Source organism: Elephantulus edwardii, unplaced genomic scaffold (assembly GCF_000299155.1).
Source record: "Elephantulus edwardii isolate Elephantulus edwardi_28Jun2011 unplaced genomic scaffold, EleEdw1.0 scaffold00152, whole genome shotgun sequence".
Lineage (NCBI taxonomy): Eukaryota > Metazoa > Chordata > Mammalia > Macroscelidea > Macroscelididae > Elephantulus > Elephantulus edwardii.
Window position 1 is genome coordinate 6,362,572 of NW_006399902.1, and position 18,679 is coordinate 6,381,250.

General features: G+C 39.5%; 1 protein-coding gene across 3 annotated transcripts in view; it reads left to right on the forward strand.

Annotated features, from left to right (window-relative positions):
- CASK (calcium/calmodulin-dependent serine protein kinase (MAGUK family)) overlaps window positions 1–18,679 on the forward strand; it is a 428,386-nt gene that overhangs the window by 97,049 nt on the left and 312,658 nt on the right. For all 3 annotated transcript variants that reach the window (XM_006894975.1, XM_006894973.1, XM_006894974.1), the window contains exon 3: window positions 7,139–7,211. In XM_006894975.1, coding sequence (XP_006895037.1) covers window positions 7,139–7,211 — 73 coding nt within the window. The remainder of the gene's footprint in view (window positions 1–7,138; window positions 7,212–18,679) is intronic.

Below are 18,679 nucleotides of genomic sequence, written 5' to 3' on the forward strand. Positions count from 1 at the left end.
ACAATGAATGAATGGAAACCCAAAATCTCTGTAAATGTTTATGAAAATTAATAAAATATAATTATAGAAAAAAAATTTAAAAAAAATAACAAAATACCACATTCTCAAAAAAAAAATAACAACAAAGCTACTCTCATTTTACTCTTAAACAAAAAATATACAAAACTTATTACCAGTTATTTTGTTTTCCCTCTTGAATCTAATACCATGCTAAAACTTTCAACTTTATTCTCAAGGTGGTTTGTGGGGTTTTTTTTCCAGTAATCTAGTTATACGAAGTTATTTCATGTATGTTCACCACCCCAAAATGCTACATTTTAATAACTGCAATTTTCTTAATTGGCTCAAAAATAGTATGGCTTGGTTTCACTTGGCAAAGTTGATAAGATTTAAAAAATATAGATACATACACACACACACACAACGCTACACTTTTTAAATCATGAACAACAATATTTTTCAAAGATAGGCCAATTGGAAAAAGCATCAAAGTAAAGAAATAAAAGCAAATACTAAAAGCTACTTTACAGTGGGCTAAGATAATCAGCACAGGTTGGCAGACTTTACAGAGAGACAGATGGGAGCAAAAGTAAAAGAAAGCGTAAATGGGATTTCTGACCATCTCTGAATCTGTTGGCAGAAATTGTCAAGATATTGAATGTTAGTGAAATCAAAAGTTCCATTTCTAGGCCATCGAGAATTGTTATCTAGCTGGTATTGTCGCAGTGCTCATTTATAGTAAAAGATTAGTCTCTTGGGGTGGAGATCATCTGCCAGGCCCAGGTTTGAAAGACTCAAGAGGAGGCAGCCCAAAGGACTGTCCCTTGGGAGCCTAGACATTTGGCTACCCATGGATTTCAGGCCCATGGATGAGGGCAGCTGAGATTTCAGAGCATCATTTGAAAGTCAGAAGCCTGAGATTCTTGGAAAGGCTAAAGATGGCATGGGCATCCCTTATCACGATCAGTACCCTGATGCAGATCTGCGATTTTTGTGGATGCACAGACAGGAATCCAGTATGAACTGACTTCAATCTCAAGGGAGTCCAAAATGTCTGGAGGCAAAATACCTGGAGACTGTTCTGAAGAGCACCTGGGAAATTTTATGAGAAAATGGGCCTTTCTGAGGGGGAGGGAGAAGTCAGAAAAAGAGTCTGAAAGTGGAGAAGAATAATGAGGGCAGAAGGCAGAAGTCAGAAGCATAATAATGGCAGAGAGTTCTTGATGGGAGGAGGCACCAGATATCTCCCAGCAAGGACTATTCCAGAATAGAGGTAGCAGTGGACAGGAAGAATGAGGAGTTCAGGGGAAGTAGACACTACTAATGACCGGACATAAACACAAAATGGGTTGAAATAGACAACAGAGGGTCTGTCCCCTCAGTCCATGTAGGCATCCTTCAGTTGTGCCTCTCGCTGGGTAAAAGTATGTCTTAGCAATAGACGTGCCTGTATCAAACCCAGGCCTGGTTGGAGTCCCTAGAGGATCCCCAAAATCACCATTAAGCTGTATGACAACACCACAGAAACACAGTTGGGGACCCAGTCAAACTTAATGGCTTCAGAGTAGTGTCAGCTGTGAAGCCTCTTCAAAAGAACTCAAAGCATTCAGTCAGCAGACATGTACACAGAACAGGAGAAGAGGAGAGAAATGGGATGTTACATTACCATTCGGTGTCCTGACACCATGCAAGCTGGTAAGTTCAAGAGAGAGAGTGAAGGGTGTCACACTCGCCTCAAAAGAGAGCAGCCTCAAAAGAGAGCAACATGCTTCAACTCCTCTCCCAGGTTTCTTTCACCAGATGTTATGTGTCTTTGCACCCAATGTAAGGCCAAGGACTCAAAAAAGGGCCCAGAGAAAAAGGGAGAAAACTTAAAGCACCTTTATTAAGGGGCTTCCTGGCCGGATTCCTTGGTCTGGAGAGATAGACAGACCAAGGGAAGACCAAGCTCTAAGGTGGGTTGGGGCATATTTTCATAGTAGAGTCTTTAGGGAGGGAAGGAAGGGATATTCCATTGTGGTTTAACCAGATAGGTGAGGCTGTTCACTCCTTTTGTTGACATGTTGATATTCTTTGCATCCTTCATTCTTCCCATTGACTTTGGTCTGGGCCTGACACTATTTTGTACTGTTTTACACTCTCATCACAATTGAAATTTAAAAATTTTTTTTCACTCTTGCAGTTAATAATTTATTAATTTACTCCACTAGTTGTGGTACTTAAGGATTCTTTGGGTAGAGTGTTAAATGATCCAAGAAGCATTAAAAGAAGATGGAAGGAGTATACAGAGTCACTGTACCAGAAGGAACTGGCTGACACAGAAGAATTTCTTGAAATAATGTATGAGCAAGAGCCTGTGGTGACGAAGGAGGAAGTTCAAGGTTCTATGAAAGAAACGGCGAAGAACAAGACTCTAGGAGTTGATGGCATACCAATTGACATATTTCAACAAAAAGACGCTGCTCTGGATGTGCTCACTAAGTTGTGCCAAGAAATCTGGAGGACATTCAGCTGGCCAACTGACTGGAAGAGGTTTACTCCCATTCCAAAGAAAGATGACCCAACAGAGTGCAGAAATTCTCAGGCAATATCATTAATATCACATACAAGCAAGATTCTGCTAAAAATGATCCAAAAATGACTGGAGCAACATGTCAACAGAGTGCCAGATGTGCAGGCTGGTTTTAGAAGAGGTAATGGTACTAGGGATATTATAGCTAATGTTAGATGGATCTTGGCAGAAAGCAAAGAGTATGATAGGAATGTCCATCTTTGCTTCATTGACCATGCAAAGGCTTTGGATTGTGTGGATCATAACAAACTGTGGCTGACTCTGAGAAGAATGGGAATCCCAGAACATCTGATTGTGTTTATGTGAAATCTATACTTGGACCAAGAGGCAGTCGTCAGAACAGAGCAAGGAGACACTACATAGCTCAAAATTGGAAAGGGGGGCTGCCAGGGATGTATTCTATCTCCAAACCTTTTCAATCTGTATGCAAAACAGATTATCTGGGACACTGGGCTGTGCAAGGAGGAATGTGACATCAGTATTGGTGGAAGATTCATCAACAACCTGCCTTATGTAGATGACACAACCCTGCTTGCTGAAACTGAGGAGGACCTGAAGGGCTTGCTGCAGAGCATCAATGACTGCAGCCTTCAATACAGATTAATCCCCAATATCAAGAAAACAAAGATTCTCACCATTGGGACAATTGGCAGCACGGTTTTGGATGGTGAAGAGATTGAGATAGTTTACAACTTTAGTTTGCTTGGCTCCACAGTGAACACTCTTTGTATCAGCAGCCAGGAAATCAAGAGACGAATTGCATTGGGAAAGTCAGCTGTCAGGGACCTCTCCAGGGTACTGAAAAGCAACGATGTCAGACTGAAGACTAAGGTGCACCTGATTCGGACCATAGTCTTTGCAATTGCTTGCTATGCATCATAGAGTTCAACAGTGACTAAGGATGATAGAAAGAGAATTGATGCCTTTGAGCTGTGGTGTTAGAAAAGAGTGTTGAATATACTACGCACTGCTAGGAGAACAAACAGGTTTGTCCTGGAGAGGGGGAAGCTGGGCTGCTCCTTAGAGTCAAGGATTCTGAAGCTTCATCTGACATACTTTGGGCATGTTGCAAGGAGGGGCCAGTCCTTGGAGAGGGACATCATGTTTTGGAGAGTGAATGTCACATAACAGTACAAAAAATATCCAGTGCTATTTTATGAAACTTCAAGGAGACTTTTTCATATAATTGCTTGTATTTATTTGTTTAAAAATTTGAGGCAGAGCATTTGGCTACTTAAAAAGGGGATATTAAGGGATGAGTCTTAAAGTTTACAAGAGTGGTTATTAGTGGGATCATTATAAGAGAGGAAAGAAAACCTCACAATACAAATGGTATATAATGTAAATTAAGGACTGTTCGGAACACAGTGTACATGCATCAAACACTATATATATATGATAAAAATAATAATAAAAATTAAGAAAAATAATTCGAGGCAATATGAATTTTCTACTATATTGGTGTCTTTTGACAATAGCTTGAAACAGGAAGAACAAAAACTTTCTGAATGTTGATTTTATAAAATATTGAAGCTCAGAATAAGAAGATTGATTTTTTTTAATCAGTTCAAAACTCACTGGGAATTATAGTGGCTTAGTTGTAAAGAATTCCACTTCCAATCTAAAGGTAATTGTTGTGTAGCATTGAGTCAAAACTGACCCATAGCTGACCCTCTGGGCAATTAGTTGCACAGGAGGAGGTTGGCCATCCTTTTCTTACGAAGCAGCTGGTGAATACCAACCACATATCTTCATGATTGTACTGCAATTTTCTTACCACTAATCCACCAGAGTTCCATGGTTCAAATCTACCACCTGCTCCACAGGAGATAGATAGGCAGTCTCCTATGTAGATATCATATCAGTCTTACTTTCTAGAGAAAATAATGTCTACCCATACACACATTCCTGAAGTTCTGATATGTATATTTATTATTTAGACCAAATAAATAATTGATCACTGAAATGTAAAATGTTCCTTCATTGCATTTCCTCTCCCCCCCACCTCCCAATCTATGGGAGTTTTCATTTAAGAATTTTCATGAGAACAATGATAATTTAGGTTACTCTTTCAATAATATATATCTTAAAATAGTTCATTCTGTGAACAGTGACAATAACTTAGCCTTTGCAGCATGGTATAGATTTTATAAGACAGGTTCATTTACTATATCTTAGCTATTTCAAAGCAAGGAGAGGAGGCAATCACAAATCTTCCAAGGCGTGACCTGAACCACTCAAGGTCCACAAATACTAAATTACAATCTCTAATTTAAACAGATACTTATAGGCTACACTGAACCAGGCAAAGAGATAGAGAGAACCACAACCCCTTAAGTATAAATTTGCAAACTAAAGTAATTGGAAATCATCTCAGTTTTAGAGGAGACATTGACAAATACAGGAAAAAGTAAGGATATTTTTTTCTTCCTCTACTTTTCATTTAAAAGATAAAGCCTTCAAGCCCATTGTAATACGCTAAATAGTGCATATGCCCATTAGAGTGAGCTTGGTTAGATGATAGCTTATGAAAGAGGGCAGTAGATGGAAATATCTTAATTGTAGAGCAAAAGTAAGAACTTTTACTGGGGATTGTCCTAAGTCATAAATACATAGACACATAGGGTCATTTGTAAGTCCCAAAGATTTTTAAAAATCAAGCTATAGAACAATATCATTGATTTCACATGCAAGCAAGATTCCACTGAAGATTATTTAAAAAAACGACTGGAACAGTACATCAACAGAGAACTGCCAGAAGTCCAGGCTGGGTTTAGAAGGGGTTGTGGTACTAGGAATATTGTAGCTGGTGTTAGGTGGATCTTGGCTGAAAGCAGGGAATATCAAAAGAATGTCTACCTGTGTTTCATTGATTATACAAAGGTGTTTGACTGTGTGTATCATAACAAACTGTGGCTGACGCTGAGAAGAATGGGAATCCCAAAACATTTAATCGTGCTAATAAGAAACCTATACTTGGACCAAGAGGCAGTCATCAGAACAGAGCCAGGAAACACTGCATGGTTCAAAATTGGGAAGGGTGTCTGCCAGGGATGTGTCCTGTCTCCATACCCTTTCAACCTGTATGCAGAACAGATTATCCGGGAGGCTGGGCTCTATGGGGAGAAATGTGGGGTCAAGATTGGTGGAAGATCTATCAACAATCTGCGTTATGCAGATGACACAATCCTGCTTGCTGAAAGTGAGGAGGACCTCATGCACTTGCTACAGAGGGGTCAAGGACTGCAGCCTTCAATATAGATTGAGGCTCAATGTCAAGAAAAGATTCTCACTACTGGACCAATTGGCAGCATCAGGATGGATGGTGAAGAGATTGAGATTGTTAACAGCTTTAGTTTGCTTGGCTCCACAGTCAACACTCTTGGCACTAGTAGCCAGGAAATTAAAAGACGTATTGTGATGGGAAAAATCTGTTGTTAGGGTCCTCTCCAAAGTACTGAAGAGCAATGTTGTCTCTCTGAACACTAAGGTGCATCTAATAAGGGCCATGGTCTTTGCTATCACTTGTTATGCATCAGAGAGTTGGACAATGACCAAGGAGGATAGAAGGAGAATTGATGCCTTTAAGCTGTGGTGCTGGAGAAGAGTATTGAGGGTTCCATAGAGTGCTAGGAAAACAAACAGATTCATCCTGGAGAGGGTTAAAGTGGGCGGCTTTTTGGAGGCAAGGATTCTGAGGCTCCATCTAACATACTTTGGATATGTTGTAAGGAGGGATGTCCTTGGAGAAGGACATCATGCTTGGTAGGGTGGAGGGACAGTGCAGGAGGGAAAGGCCCTCTATGAGATGGATTGATTCAATGACTGGGATAATCGGGATGTGTGTATTGGAGACAGTGCAATTGGCACAGGACAGAGTAGAGTTTAGGGCTGTTGTACATAGGGTCGCTATGAGTTGCAAGCGACTCGACGGCACATAACAACAACATTTTATTTTAAAGTTTGAAAAATAAATTCTCTTGAAACACAAAATTCAGTAAGTACTGTACAAATTATCTTAAGCCTACGTGCAGCATGGCTGATTGGAAAGGAAAAATAGGAACGGAAGAAGGACATTGCGAATTTGTTGTTTCTGTTGTGGGCCAACAAGTAGAAATCAACTCATAGCTGACCCTCCAGCAAATTATGAGGGGCTGAAAACTAAATCACATGGCAAGTCAAAGATGAGGAAGTTTACTGCTTCTGAAAACTCACTGGAAGGTCAGCTGTAGATCAATTCATACTCCAAGGTATAGAACAACAATAACAGCAAATTAATGTAGAAGAATTATTTCAAAGTTAATGCTTTAAGCTTGAATTTTTCATTTGCAGGGCTGTTTTATGTATGACATTCTTAATACAGTTTTTTTAACTGAAGTTTCTTAGAATATCTTGATACATATATCATCACTGCATTTTAAATCCATTTTTGTCAAATTTTTCCCATCAATCCTGTCTACTCAAATGCAGAGCGTCCAAAAATATCGAAGTGAGAATTACAAACTAGGGATATTGTAAAATGAACTTTTTGTCTTTACAGTTTGGGATTTTTTTTCCCCCCTACAGTCATTACATGAGACAGATACTGGAAGCACTCCGCTATTGTCATGATAATAACATCATTCACAGGGATGTGAAGGTAAGTCTTTTTTTTTTTCTCACTAGCTTTAATGTAATGTGATGTGATGTGATGTGATGTAAACTTACATTTCACTTATGAATAAAAATTTATTTAATTGCTTAATGTTGGGGAAGTCTCCTTGTTTCTGTCTTTGCAGATAAGTTTTAAAACAATATGAAATAATAATTTTAGATCTAGTATGGTTTCGTTTATACCCTTATGAATATGAATATTGATATCTTTCTGCCTGTTTGATGCCAGTATCATTGAGAATTCTCAGTCCCTGGCTTTTCACAGTGTCAAGCAGAGCAGAGAGACAGAAATGCAGTGAAAGAGACTGGTGAGCCTTACTCCAAGTATCCGACCCCTTTCAAGACCCAGACTCACTCGAAAATCCCTGACTGTGTTCTGAACCTGACATACACATCTAGACTCACATATGTATTATGAAAGGCCTCACTTCCTCAATATATTCTATTTATGGTTAGGAAATTTGAATAGAGTTTAGTTGAACATGCTATTACGTTTAGTAAATTTTAACTTTTTAAAACTTATTATTTATGGTTTGAGTGAATGTTTACAGAGCAAATTGGTTCACTATTCAATAATTCATCCAAATTTTCTTTTGTGACAATGATTTCAATCCCCACAATGTAACCACATTCTTTCTACTTCCTCCATTTGCTTCTCATTTCTGTTTGTCCTTTCTTAGCCTGCCTGGCTTCTATGCTTTACCCCTGTGCTTTACTTCTTGTGATGTTGTGTGGTTGACAATTCTAAGGAATATACTCTTCCCTGGTGTTATCTATCTATTACTTAGAAAAGGTATGGAGATAGGACACATCCCTGGCATACACCCTTCCCAATTTTGAACCATGTGGTGTTTCCTTGCTCTGTTATGACCACTGTCTCCTCCTGGTCCCAGTATAGGTTTCACATTAGCATGATCAAGTGTTCTAGGATTCCCATTCTTCTCAGAGTCAGCTATAGTTTGTTGTGATCCATAGTCATGAAAGACCCCAAACTAGGGTTTTCCCAGACCGGGTGTGACCCCAAGCAACTCACACCAGATCCACTCGCTGCAATCACAAGAGGCTTTATTGACAAAGCTTCAGGACGACTTGTATCTCACACAGGAGACAGGGAAGTCGACCCCGAGCCCCAAAAAGCAAAGGAATTTATACAAGGTCTAGGGGTTCTTTGGCGTGGAATTAGCTCATTGGCTCGTTGGAAAAGGAGAAGTTCAATTTTAGGTCAGTTACCTGCTGCTGACGTTAGTTAAAATATGATTTTTGCCAGTAATTGTTTTTTTCAGTTTGTGGTCAGCTAGTTTCTGGAACACAAACATTCACACAAGATCAAAGGTATAGGTTCTTACAATACAGAGAAAAAGTATAGGTTCTTACAATACAGATCAAAGGTATGGGTTCTTACAATACTTGGTTTTGGGGACATTGTTTTTTTAAAAAATTTTCCTTTCAGTCAAACGCCTTTGCATAATTAATGAAACACAGATACACATTCCTCTGGTACTCCTGGCTTTCAGCCAAGATCCATCTAACATTAGCGACAATATCCCTAGTACTCAGCCTGGACTTCTGGAACTTCTCTGTTGATGTGTTGTTCCAGACGTTTTTATATAATCTTCATCAGAATCTTGCTTGCATGTGATATCCATGATATTGTTCGATAATTTCCACAGTCTGTTGGGTCACTTTTCTTTGGAATGTGAACAAATATAGCTCTCTTCTAGTCAGTTACTACTAGATTGATCTCTTCCAGCTTCTATCTAGTACCATAATTATTTGTCTATCTGAATAGGGATGATAGAAAGAGAATTGATGCCTTTGAGCTGTGGTGCTGGAATAGAGTGTTGAATATACCATGGACTGCTAGGAGAACAAACAGGTTTGTCCTTGGAGAGGGTGAAGCCAGAGTGCTCCTTGGAGTCAAGGATTCTGAAGCTTCGTCTGACATACTTTGGGCATGTTGCAAGGAGGTCCTTGGAGAGGGACATCATGTTTGGCAGAGTGGAGGGGCGGCGAAGGAAAGGAAGATCTTCAATGAGATGGATTGATTTTGTGACTGGAGTGGTGGGAATGAGTGCATTTGAGATGGCTAGGTTGGCACAGGATAGACCAGCGTTTAGAGCTCTTGTACATAGGGTCCCTATGAGTCGCAAGCAACTCGATGGCACATAACAAAACAACATCTGTAAGGACAACCACAAACAATTACGTCCAGCCCATTAAATCCAAATTAGATTTATGACCTTTTAACTACAATGCATAAGAACTGACAGTGCCAGTTTTAGGCACTGGCTTTAATGGCACTTCCATTTGTTTATGTGGAGTCTTGAGACATAACTATGATGGGAAAAGGAGCTTTGTGAGGAAAGTCCCTGAATAAGTCACTATGCATTAAAAGTAGTCAGCTCCCAGCTCTAGTTAACTCAGGTAAGGAGCCAAAAAAGTATGTGAAACCTCTTTGGATATTCCAGCCTTAGTCACCGCAGCTCAAGATGTGTGAAGCAGAACTGAACAGTACCCATCAATCTCTGCCTAAATTATAGAATTGTGAGTAAATAATCACTATTGCTTCAAGTCATTAAGCTTTGGTGTATGCTGTTATGTAGCACTACATAATATATATTGCCTGATTTCCCCTGATTCTTAATACCTCCAGGGCTTCAAGCATAGTATTTTGCATAAAGCAAGGCCCTCACATATTTGTTGCATAAATAAATCAGATGGTAAATTTGATGGTAAGTAAAATACAAGTACTTTTAGATTTTGTTTTGGATTATCTATATCAAATGTCATGGCTAATCAAAAGCTGATTGTTGTTGTTGTTAGGTGGGGTCAGTCAAGTATGACTCAGTATGAACAAAAGATCTAAACCTTGTTCTATCATGATATCCCCACACTTCCTGATAAACAAAAGCCCATTATGGCAGTCACCCTGTCAATCCAGCTGGTTCAAGATCTTCCTCTCCTTCAACAACCCTCCATCCTTCCCAGAATCATGTCCCTTTCCAAGAAATAGCCCCTCCCAGCAACATGTCCAAGGTAAGTGAGGCGAAGCCTCATCATTCTTGCCTCGAAAGAGTACTCTGGCTGCACCTTCTCTAAAACATTTATTTGTTCTCTTGGCTTTTCCAACGCCACAGCTCAGACTTCCCATGTTTTTTGTGCTTTTATGATTGGATAATCAGTCTTTTTCTTGTGGAAGCTGTAAAGTATTCTGTAAATTTGTTATGAGACCCTTGTGTAAGATGGCATTGCCAAATGCTTTTTCCTGATCAGTGGGTTTTCTTTTAAATAGAGAAAAGTTTGTGATGCACACAAGGATTTAATCTTTAGAAAGTATCATTTATCAGTGTTATCCTCTTATGGTTGTGTATTACTGGCTATATTTGCCAGCCTCTTAATACTATAGGCTAGGCCTTCAATGTTTTGTTCCATTTTTTCTCTTATGATCTTTATGGTTTTGGGCTATACTAGGTAAAGTCACTTGATTTTTTTAGTATGGTGTGAGACGTGTATCCTACTTCAGCTTTGTGCACGTAGATCTAGTTTTCTAGCACTATTTACTGATGAAGTTGTTGTTTCCCCATTCAATAGATTTGGTTTACTTGTCAAATATCATTTCAACAGGTAGGTAGGGTTAATTTCTGAGTTCTCAATTCTTTTCCATTGGTCTGTCATTGTACCAGTACCATGTTGCTTTGGTTATTACAGCTGTGTAGTAGGTTTTGAGATCAGGATACACTATGTCTGTTACAGAGCACAAGGGTTTCTTTCCGTAGTCTTTACTTTATTACACAGATCTGGGAGACAGTGAGTCACCTCCAAGACTGTTATAGGAGGGTGAGACACCAACTTTCTTAACAATAAACTTTTGTTAGTAAAATCAAAGAATTTCTATATCTGAAAGAAAATCATTCACACCCAGATACTCCCTTTCCAGGCAAACAGGCAGATTAAGTTACAATTTACATATGATTGGGGGAAACAGCTTCAAAGAGATAACAGCTAACCTAGGAGATGCATTTCCTCTTCTGATTAACAGACAGATCACAGAAAGGACACCAAGAACTCCAAGGTCAAGCAACCAGTCTCACACACTGGAGAAAGCTATAGTTTTGTAAGTGACACCTGCATAGAGAATTCTGAACTTATTAATACCACCCTATCGTTCCCCCCTCTTTTTATATCTATAAGACAAACATGCCACCCCATCATTCCCCCCTCTTTTGATGTAAATCTTGTATCTGTAAGACAAACATCTGGGTTGATTCTTAGGGGAGTTATTTATGGGTTCCCCATTTGGTAATAGGGTGCATTCTCTGGCTGCTTCATGCTGAACTGGGGCGTTGAGATGGAGGGGAAGGTGAACCCACTTTCACTCTTCATTGGTGGTCTTGAGTTCAAGCTGCATACCTTCTTTTTCAGTTAGATAATATTCTCTGATCTCTGGACTGCAAGATTTTTAGGAAACAGGGAATGCAGACACAAATTAGAACACAAACATCAGGAAGCAAAGGCTGATGTTTGTTTTCCCAACCTCACATGATTTAACAAATCAGTAATACTTTAGTGACATTCTAATACGCAGGAACAGCATTAGTTACTATACAACTATGCTGATGCACTGTTTTAAATTTACTAATTTTTAGCTATTGAACTTTTCTATGTGTTCAAGTTCTGCTCTACTAATTTTAAGTTACATGAGATGTTCTCTATCAACTGTTTGTAAACATAAAACAAAGAAACTTAAGGGGGAGTGATTATTTGTGACTTGAGTCCAACGGAAGTGGCTGGTTGAACTTTGCTTCCTTAGCTGGCAGTCTATCTCTGGAACAAGGCTCAGGGTCTGGAACAAACCTCAGTGTTCAGGTTACCTATAGGAAAGGGAGCAAACCTAGAAAGAACAAACTTGTGAGTTACTAGAGGAGATGGAGGAAGGTGGCTTAGATAAAGTTTCTCACACACAATTTGATGGGCTTAATTTAAGCCTACTTCTGGTGCTACTTTAATTCAAAGCAAGGCCTAAGCAACTCCTGACTATACTAGAGATGGGTTTTCTGACGGGCTCGGTTGTCAGCTTTATTCCTATTGTTACTCTGAAGGCTCTCAATAACTTAAACTTGATCTCTATTTCTTCAGATTATTTCTTATGAACTTGCCAAGCATGGCCTACGAAAGACTTGTAGTTTTTCATTGAAGCATTCGAGCAGAGCTTCAAGAAGAACTAATTTTTAGGTCTTTCTGAGACCTCGCACAGTCCCTGTTGCCTGGGGTCTTCAGTGTGTGCTTCAGGAAGGCAACAGGATGACAGAAGTCACCGACAAACTAGATTGAACTTTCTCCCATTCTGGCCTTTTTGGTTCTTTTCAGATAAATCAGCAAATTGTCATCCTTCCCTCTGGAAGGCGGTTCTAAAGAGAGCCCTCCTCAGAACTTTGGATAGGCCTTCTTCTAGTGTCCTTGCTTTTTGTAATAAATATTCCCCCTTGTCTCTATCTGGTCTCCTTTTTCCTCTTGGGGGTTTTTCTTGAGTCCCGATCATCTTACCTTCAGTGATATTTCCAAAGACAGTCTGGAGGTATCTGGTATTTCACAGTTGAAAGAGTCTGGCTTCCTGTGGGTCCAATGCTTCACAGTTTGCAGCAGCTGGCTTCCTGCAGGACCAGAACTCAACAGTTTGCAAAGCCTAGGCTCCTGCAGCCACTTAAAACAACAGTTTCCAAGGCCTCCCTCCTGTGGTCCTTACATATAACAGCTTATATGAGCTGGCTTCGATAATGTGGAAAGCCTGGCCCCGTGAAGATCCAGTGCTCACAGTTTATAATAAGCCTGACTCAGTTCTGCTTTTTCATCATCCTCACATACCCTGGTGACCAGTTTCCTTCTGGCTTCAGACTCTAGCCCCATATGCTTTTGGAAGGAGGTGGAAGCTCATCCCTGGCCCGAGTCTTTCCAGGGCCTTGACTCTGCACCCAGTCCAGGCATCCTGTCCTGGGAGCAGTCGCTCCTGCTGGGCCGCTCTCCTCATCATAGTTAACCTGCTGCCCAAGATGCCGCCTGGTGGGAGCTCAGGACTCCCCATCATATTGTCTCATATTCTATCAGTCTCTTTCACTGGACGACTGGGGTGAGAATATCCATTCTTGAGTTCAAGGGGCTGAGGGAGTCTGGTGGGTCCTCTGGAGTATGCCCAGGGTGTATTTTTAAAGACAGCATTATTTGGAGGTGTCTCACATTCTCAGCTGTCATGTTGACAATGCTGAGTTGAGTTTGTGCCAATGGCTCAGTCCATCTTTTGTAGTCTCCTCCTAATGTCAGGGATGCTCTGGGAAACAAAAGTCAGGTTAAACATTCAGACTCTACCAGAGTTTTCTGAGCCAAGATCCACGTACTTACAGAAAGCTTGAAGCGGCCTTTCAAAAACAGGAAAAGATTTCCATTTTGGTTGCTGCAGGATATCTTCGGTCATCTTCAGTTTTGGAGTTTCCTTTTTCTTCTTCTTGGCCTTAGAGACTATACTTTTATGTTCCCTCTGCCTTAGGCTTCTGCCATCTGGATACGAATTAGCCTAGTGAAGCAATTGTTTTCAAAGAATCTCCATGAAGGCAAGCTGCTACTATCCAACTCTTCTCTTCACCAGCCAGAAGCTGGATTAAGAAAAGTTGAATCCGCTCATTTAGCAAAGAAAATAGTGATTATTATATCTGTTGTTGTAATAATTACCTTCATAGAAGAGTCTGAAATTTTTCTTTTTCTTAGAGTCTCTGGATAACTACCCAAGGAGATATTGTTTGGCCTTGTTCTGAGTAGCCCTGGCCAAAAGAATATGAGGTGAAATAAAATTACCTAAGCAGCTTTTCCTCAGTACATTCTGGAGTGACACTTACTCTAGGTTTTTTTTACTATTAAGTGTCACTGGAATATTAAAAAACCTCACTGGCTTGATTTCGGCACTATCTGAAAATCTATATTTTCTTTTATCTTCCCCTCATTTAGCAAATGCCCTCCACATTCTCATTTTTATAATATATAAAGGCCAAAAATGTATACAGATTTTACTCAATTTTCTTGACCTTTGGTGAAATATCACTTGCTGAGTAATTTAAGGATCTGTACAAAGTCTATGTTTTCTTTTTACAATAACTTAAATAACAGAAAAAGATAAAATTTTTACTGAAGTAAAAAAATATTCTTTTGGCTAAGGATAATATTAGCAAATAGGCCAATTACACAGAATTATTTTCTAACAGACTTTTTAAGCAGAATGGCACTTTTGTTCTTACTTTTGTGCAATGATCTAAAATGAAATGAACAAAAGAACAGTGTCAATACATGTGCAGTCCTTACAGATACACAATCATCAGATAGAATAATACAGTTTTTGATCAGATACAGAACAAGTTTTACTCATTAGGTATAACTTCTACTCATCAGAGACAGCAAATTTTACTCATCAAATATAACTTTCACTTATCAGATACAGAAGTTTTACACATCGAACATAATTTTCACTCATCAGATACAGCACATGTTTTACTCATCAAATATAACTTTCACTCAGTAGATACAGCACAAGTTTTACTAATTAAATACAATTTTCACTCATCAGATACAGCACAAATTTTACTTATCAAATATAACTTTAACTTAGCAGATACAGCCCAAGTTTTACTCATCAAATAGAACTTTTATTCAGCAGATACAGCACAAGTTTTACTCATCAAATATAACTGTCGTTCAGCAGATACAGCACAAGTTTTACTTATTAAATATAACTTTCACTCAGCAAATAATGCTACTTATCAAATACAACTTTCACTTAAGAGATACAGCACAAGCTTTACTCATTAAATGTAATTTTCACTCATCAGATACAGTAAAAATTTTACTTATCAAATAAATATAACTTTCACTTAGCAGATACAGCCAAAGTTTTACTCATCAGATATAACTTTTACTCATCAGATATAGCATAAGTTTTACTTATCAAGCATAGCACAAGTTTTACTCATCAGATACAATGCAACTTCAATCAGATCTGATACAAGCCAAATCAATCAAAGTGCTAAAAAGAAGGAAGAGCGCAGAGCTTCCAATCCTATAAAACGAAGTCTGGAAAGCTTCAGCTTTCATTCCTATAGGTTCCTGTTTAAAGTACAGAAACCAACACAGGCACAACTTGTGAAATAGATACAGATTTGGAGTGGGTGATTCACGTCCACCCACTCACCCAGATCGGAGTGGGCAGCTTGCGCTAACCTACTCAACCAGATTGGAGTGGACGGCTCGCGCCAACCCACTCCCAGGTAACCGGTTACAGGCACACACACGTGCATTCCCCAGGGCTGGCCAAAACAGAGAAAATTTTTACTAAGCATGCAGTTACCAGATACAGTGCATGGATTCTCAGAGTTGATTTCTCAAAGGTCTCTTGAGACAAAAGATCTTGGTGGCGCACCTTTGGATAGTTGAGAAACCTACTCTCGGGGTCCTCCTATCGGCGAGATTCAGAATCCCCTAGCAAGCAAAAATAAAAAGTTTTTACTTACCAGGTGAGTCTGAGAGGCCCACCTGGGGTGCCAAAAATGTTACAGAACACAAGGAGTTCTTTCCGTAGTCAATCGCCAATAGGACAAACGGATTGCAATATCCATAAATCCACTTGATTACACAGATCTGGAGACAGTCATCTCCCACACTGTCTCCCTGTCTGGGAGTGGTCATGGGCTTTTATAGGAGGGTGAGACATCAATTTACTTAACAATAAACTTGTTAGTAAAATCAAAGAATTTCTATATCTGGAAGAAAATCATTCACACCCAAATACTCCCTTTCCAGGCAAACAGGCAGATTAAGTTACAATTTACATATGATTGGGGGAAACAGCTTCAAAGAGATAACAGCTAACCTAGGAGATGCATTTCCTCTTCTGATTAACAGACAGATCACAGAAAGGACACTAAGAACTCCAAGGTCAAGCAACCAGTTTCGCAGGTGAAGAAAATGATAGTTTTATAATTGATACCTATACAGAGAATTCTGAACTTATTAATACCACCCTATCATGTCTCCCACTTAATTTTTGTTTTGCAGAAGTGCTTTGCTTATTCGAGGTCTCTTTCCTTCCCAAATAAAATTGCCCTCTCACCACATTTGAAAGCAATGGCTAAAATATTAAAAAACTAATGTTGTTGGGTTTTTTTTAGGATTTCTCCAATGATTTTTATATGTTATTATCATATTCTACTAGATTTCTTTTGGAATTGCTCATGCTTCTCCTCACTTTTAAGTATAAGAAGTTCAGTTAATGATAGTGGAACCCATAAGAACATGTTTCTTAGCCACCCTTCAATTCTGGAACTGAAATTATGCTCATGACTCAACTTGAAGCCAATATGCAGAACAGATTACCTGGGAGGCTGGGCTGTATGAGGAGAAGTGTGGCATCAGGATTGGTGGAAGATTCATTAACAATCAGCTTTATGCAGATGACACAACCCTGCTTGCTGAAACTGAAGAGGACCTGAAGTGCTTGCTGCAGAAAGTCAAGGACTGGAACCTTCAATATGGATTGAGGCTCAATATCAAGAAGACAAAGATTCTCACCACTGGGCCAATTGGCAGCATCAGGATGGATGGTGAAGAGATTGAGATTATTAACAGCTTCAGTTTGCTTAGCTTCACAGTTGGCACCAGCAGCCAGGAAATTAAAAAACATATCGAGATGGGAAAGTCTGCTGTTAGGGACCGCTCCAGAGTACTGAAGAGCAATGGTGTCACTCTAGAGACTAAGGTACATCTGATACAGGCCATGGTCTTTGCAATCACTTGTTATGCCTCAGAGAGTTGTACAATGATGAGGGAGGATAGAAGGAAAATTGATGCCTTTGAGCTGTGGTGCTGGAGAGGACTGTTGAGTGTACCATGGACTGCTAAGATAACAAACAGATTCAACCTCGAGAGGGTTAAACCAGGCTGCTCCTTGGAGGCAAGGATTCTGAGGCTTCGTCTGACATACTTTGGACATGTTGTAAGGAGGGACCTGTCCTTGGAGAGGAACACCATGCTTGGGAGTGTGGAGAGACAGTGCAGGACTGGAAGACCCTCTATGGGATGGATTGACTCAGTGACTGGGGTAATCAGGGTGGGTGTGCCAGAGACGGTGCAATTGGCACAGGACAGAGCAGGTTTTAGGGCCGTTGTACATAGGGTCACTATGAGTCGCAGGCGACTCAAGGGCACATAACAACAACATAAAGAGACTAAAAAATTTGAAAAATCAACACAAGACAGAGAATATACAGCCAACAAAGTATTGGGGAAAAAAACATAAAAACAACCCATGAAAATGCAATCCAGAATAATAAGACCAAGATGGCAGATGTGTCCAACATACTGATAGGACAAAAAAGTAGAACTGAAGACACAGAACAGAGAGTCCTTGAACTGGAAGATAAGAGCCTCTCTGGAAACAGACTACAAGAAAAATCAGAGATGAGACATAGAGAAAATAAAGAAAAAATATTAGAATCAAGTGAGATTTGGAATTCCAGAACATGGGAGTGACAAGGAAATTATTGAGAAATTTTTAGAAGTACTTGAAGAAAACATCCCAGGTATTTTGAAGAACAGGGAAATCCACATTCAAAAAGCACAGTGAACATCAAATAGATTAGACCCAAAAAGAAAAACATCAAGACATTGAAAGACCCCAAACTAGGGCTTTACCCAGACCGGGTGCGACCCCGAGCAACTCACACCAGATCCACTTGCTGTAATCACAAGAGGCTTTTATTGACGAAGCTTCGGGACGACTTATATCTCACACAAGAGACAGGGAAGTTGACCCCGAGCCCCAAAAAGCAAGGGAATTTATACTAGGTCTAGGGGTTCTTTGGCATAGAGATAGCTCATTGGCTCTTTGGAAAAGGAGAAGTTCCATTTTAGGTCAGTTGTCTGCTGCTGACGTTAGTTAAGATATGGTTTTTGCCAGTAACTGTTTTTTCAGTTTGTGGTCAGCTAGTTCCTGGAACACAAACATTCACACAAGATCAAAGGTATAGGTTCTTACAATACAGATCAAAGGTATAGGTTTTTACAATACAGATCAAAGGTATGGGTTCTTACAATACTTGGGGTTTGGGGACATTATTTTTTTTTTTATTTTCCTTTCATTCTCCACTTCTTTTAGTACAAGGTTCTAATCATCGAACCAAGAATCTGGAGACAGTATTATTGCAGTCAGGCTCTCTTATATTTTGATATTGTTGTCTTAGAACCATTAATTGAACAGTACTGATGCGATCTTTAACAAAGGTAACAAGCTTATTTATAATACAAGTTCCAACTAGCAACAATATAAACAAGAGTATTAAAGGACTTATAAGGGTAGACACAAGAGTAGTTAACCATGGGGATTTATAAAATAAACTCTCAAGCTATGTTTGCTGAGATTCT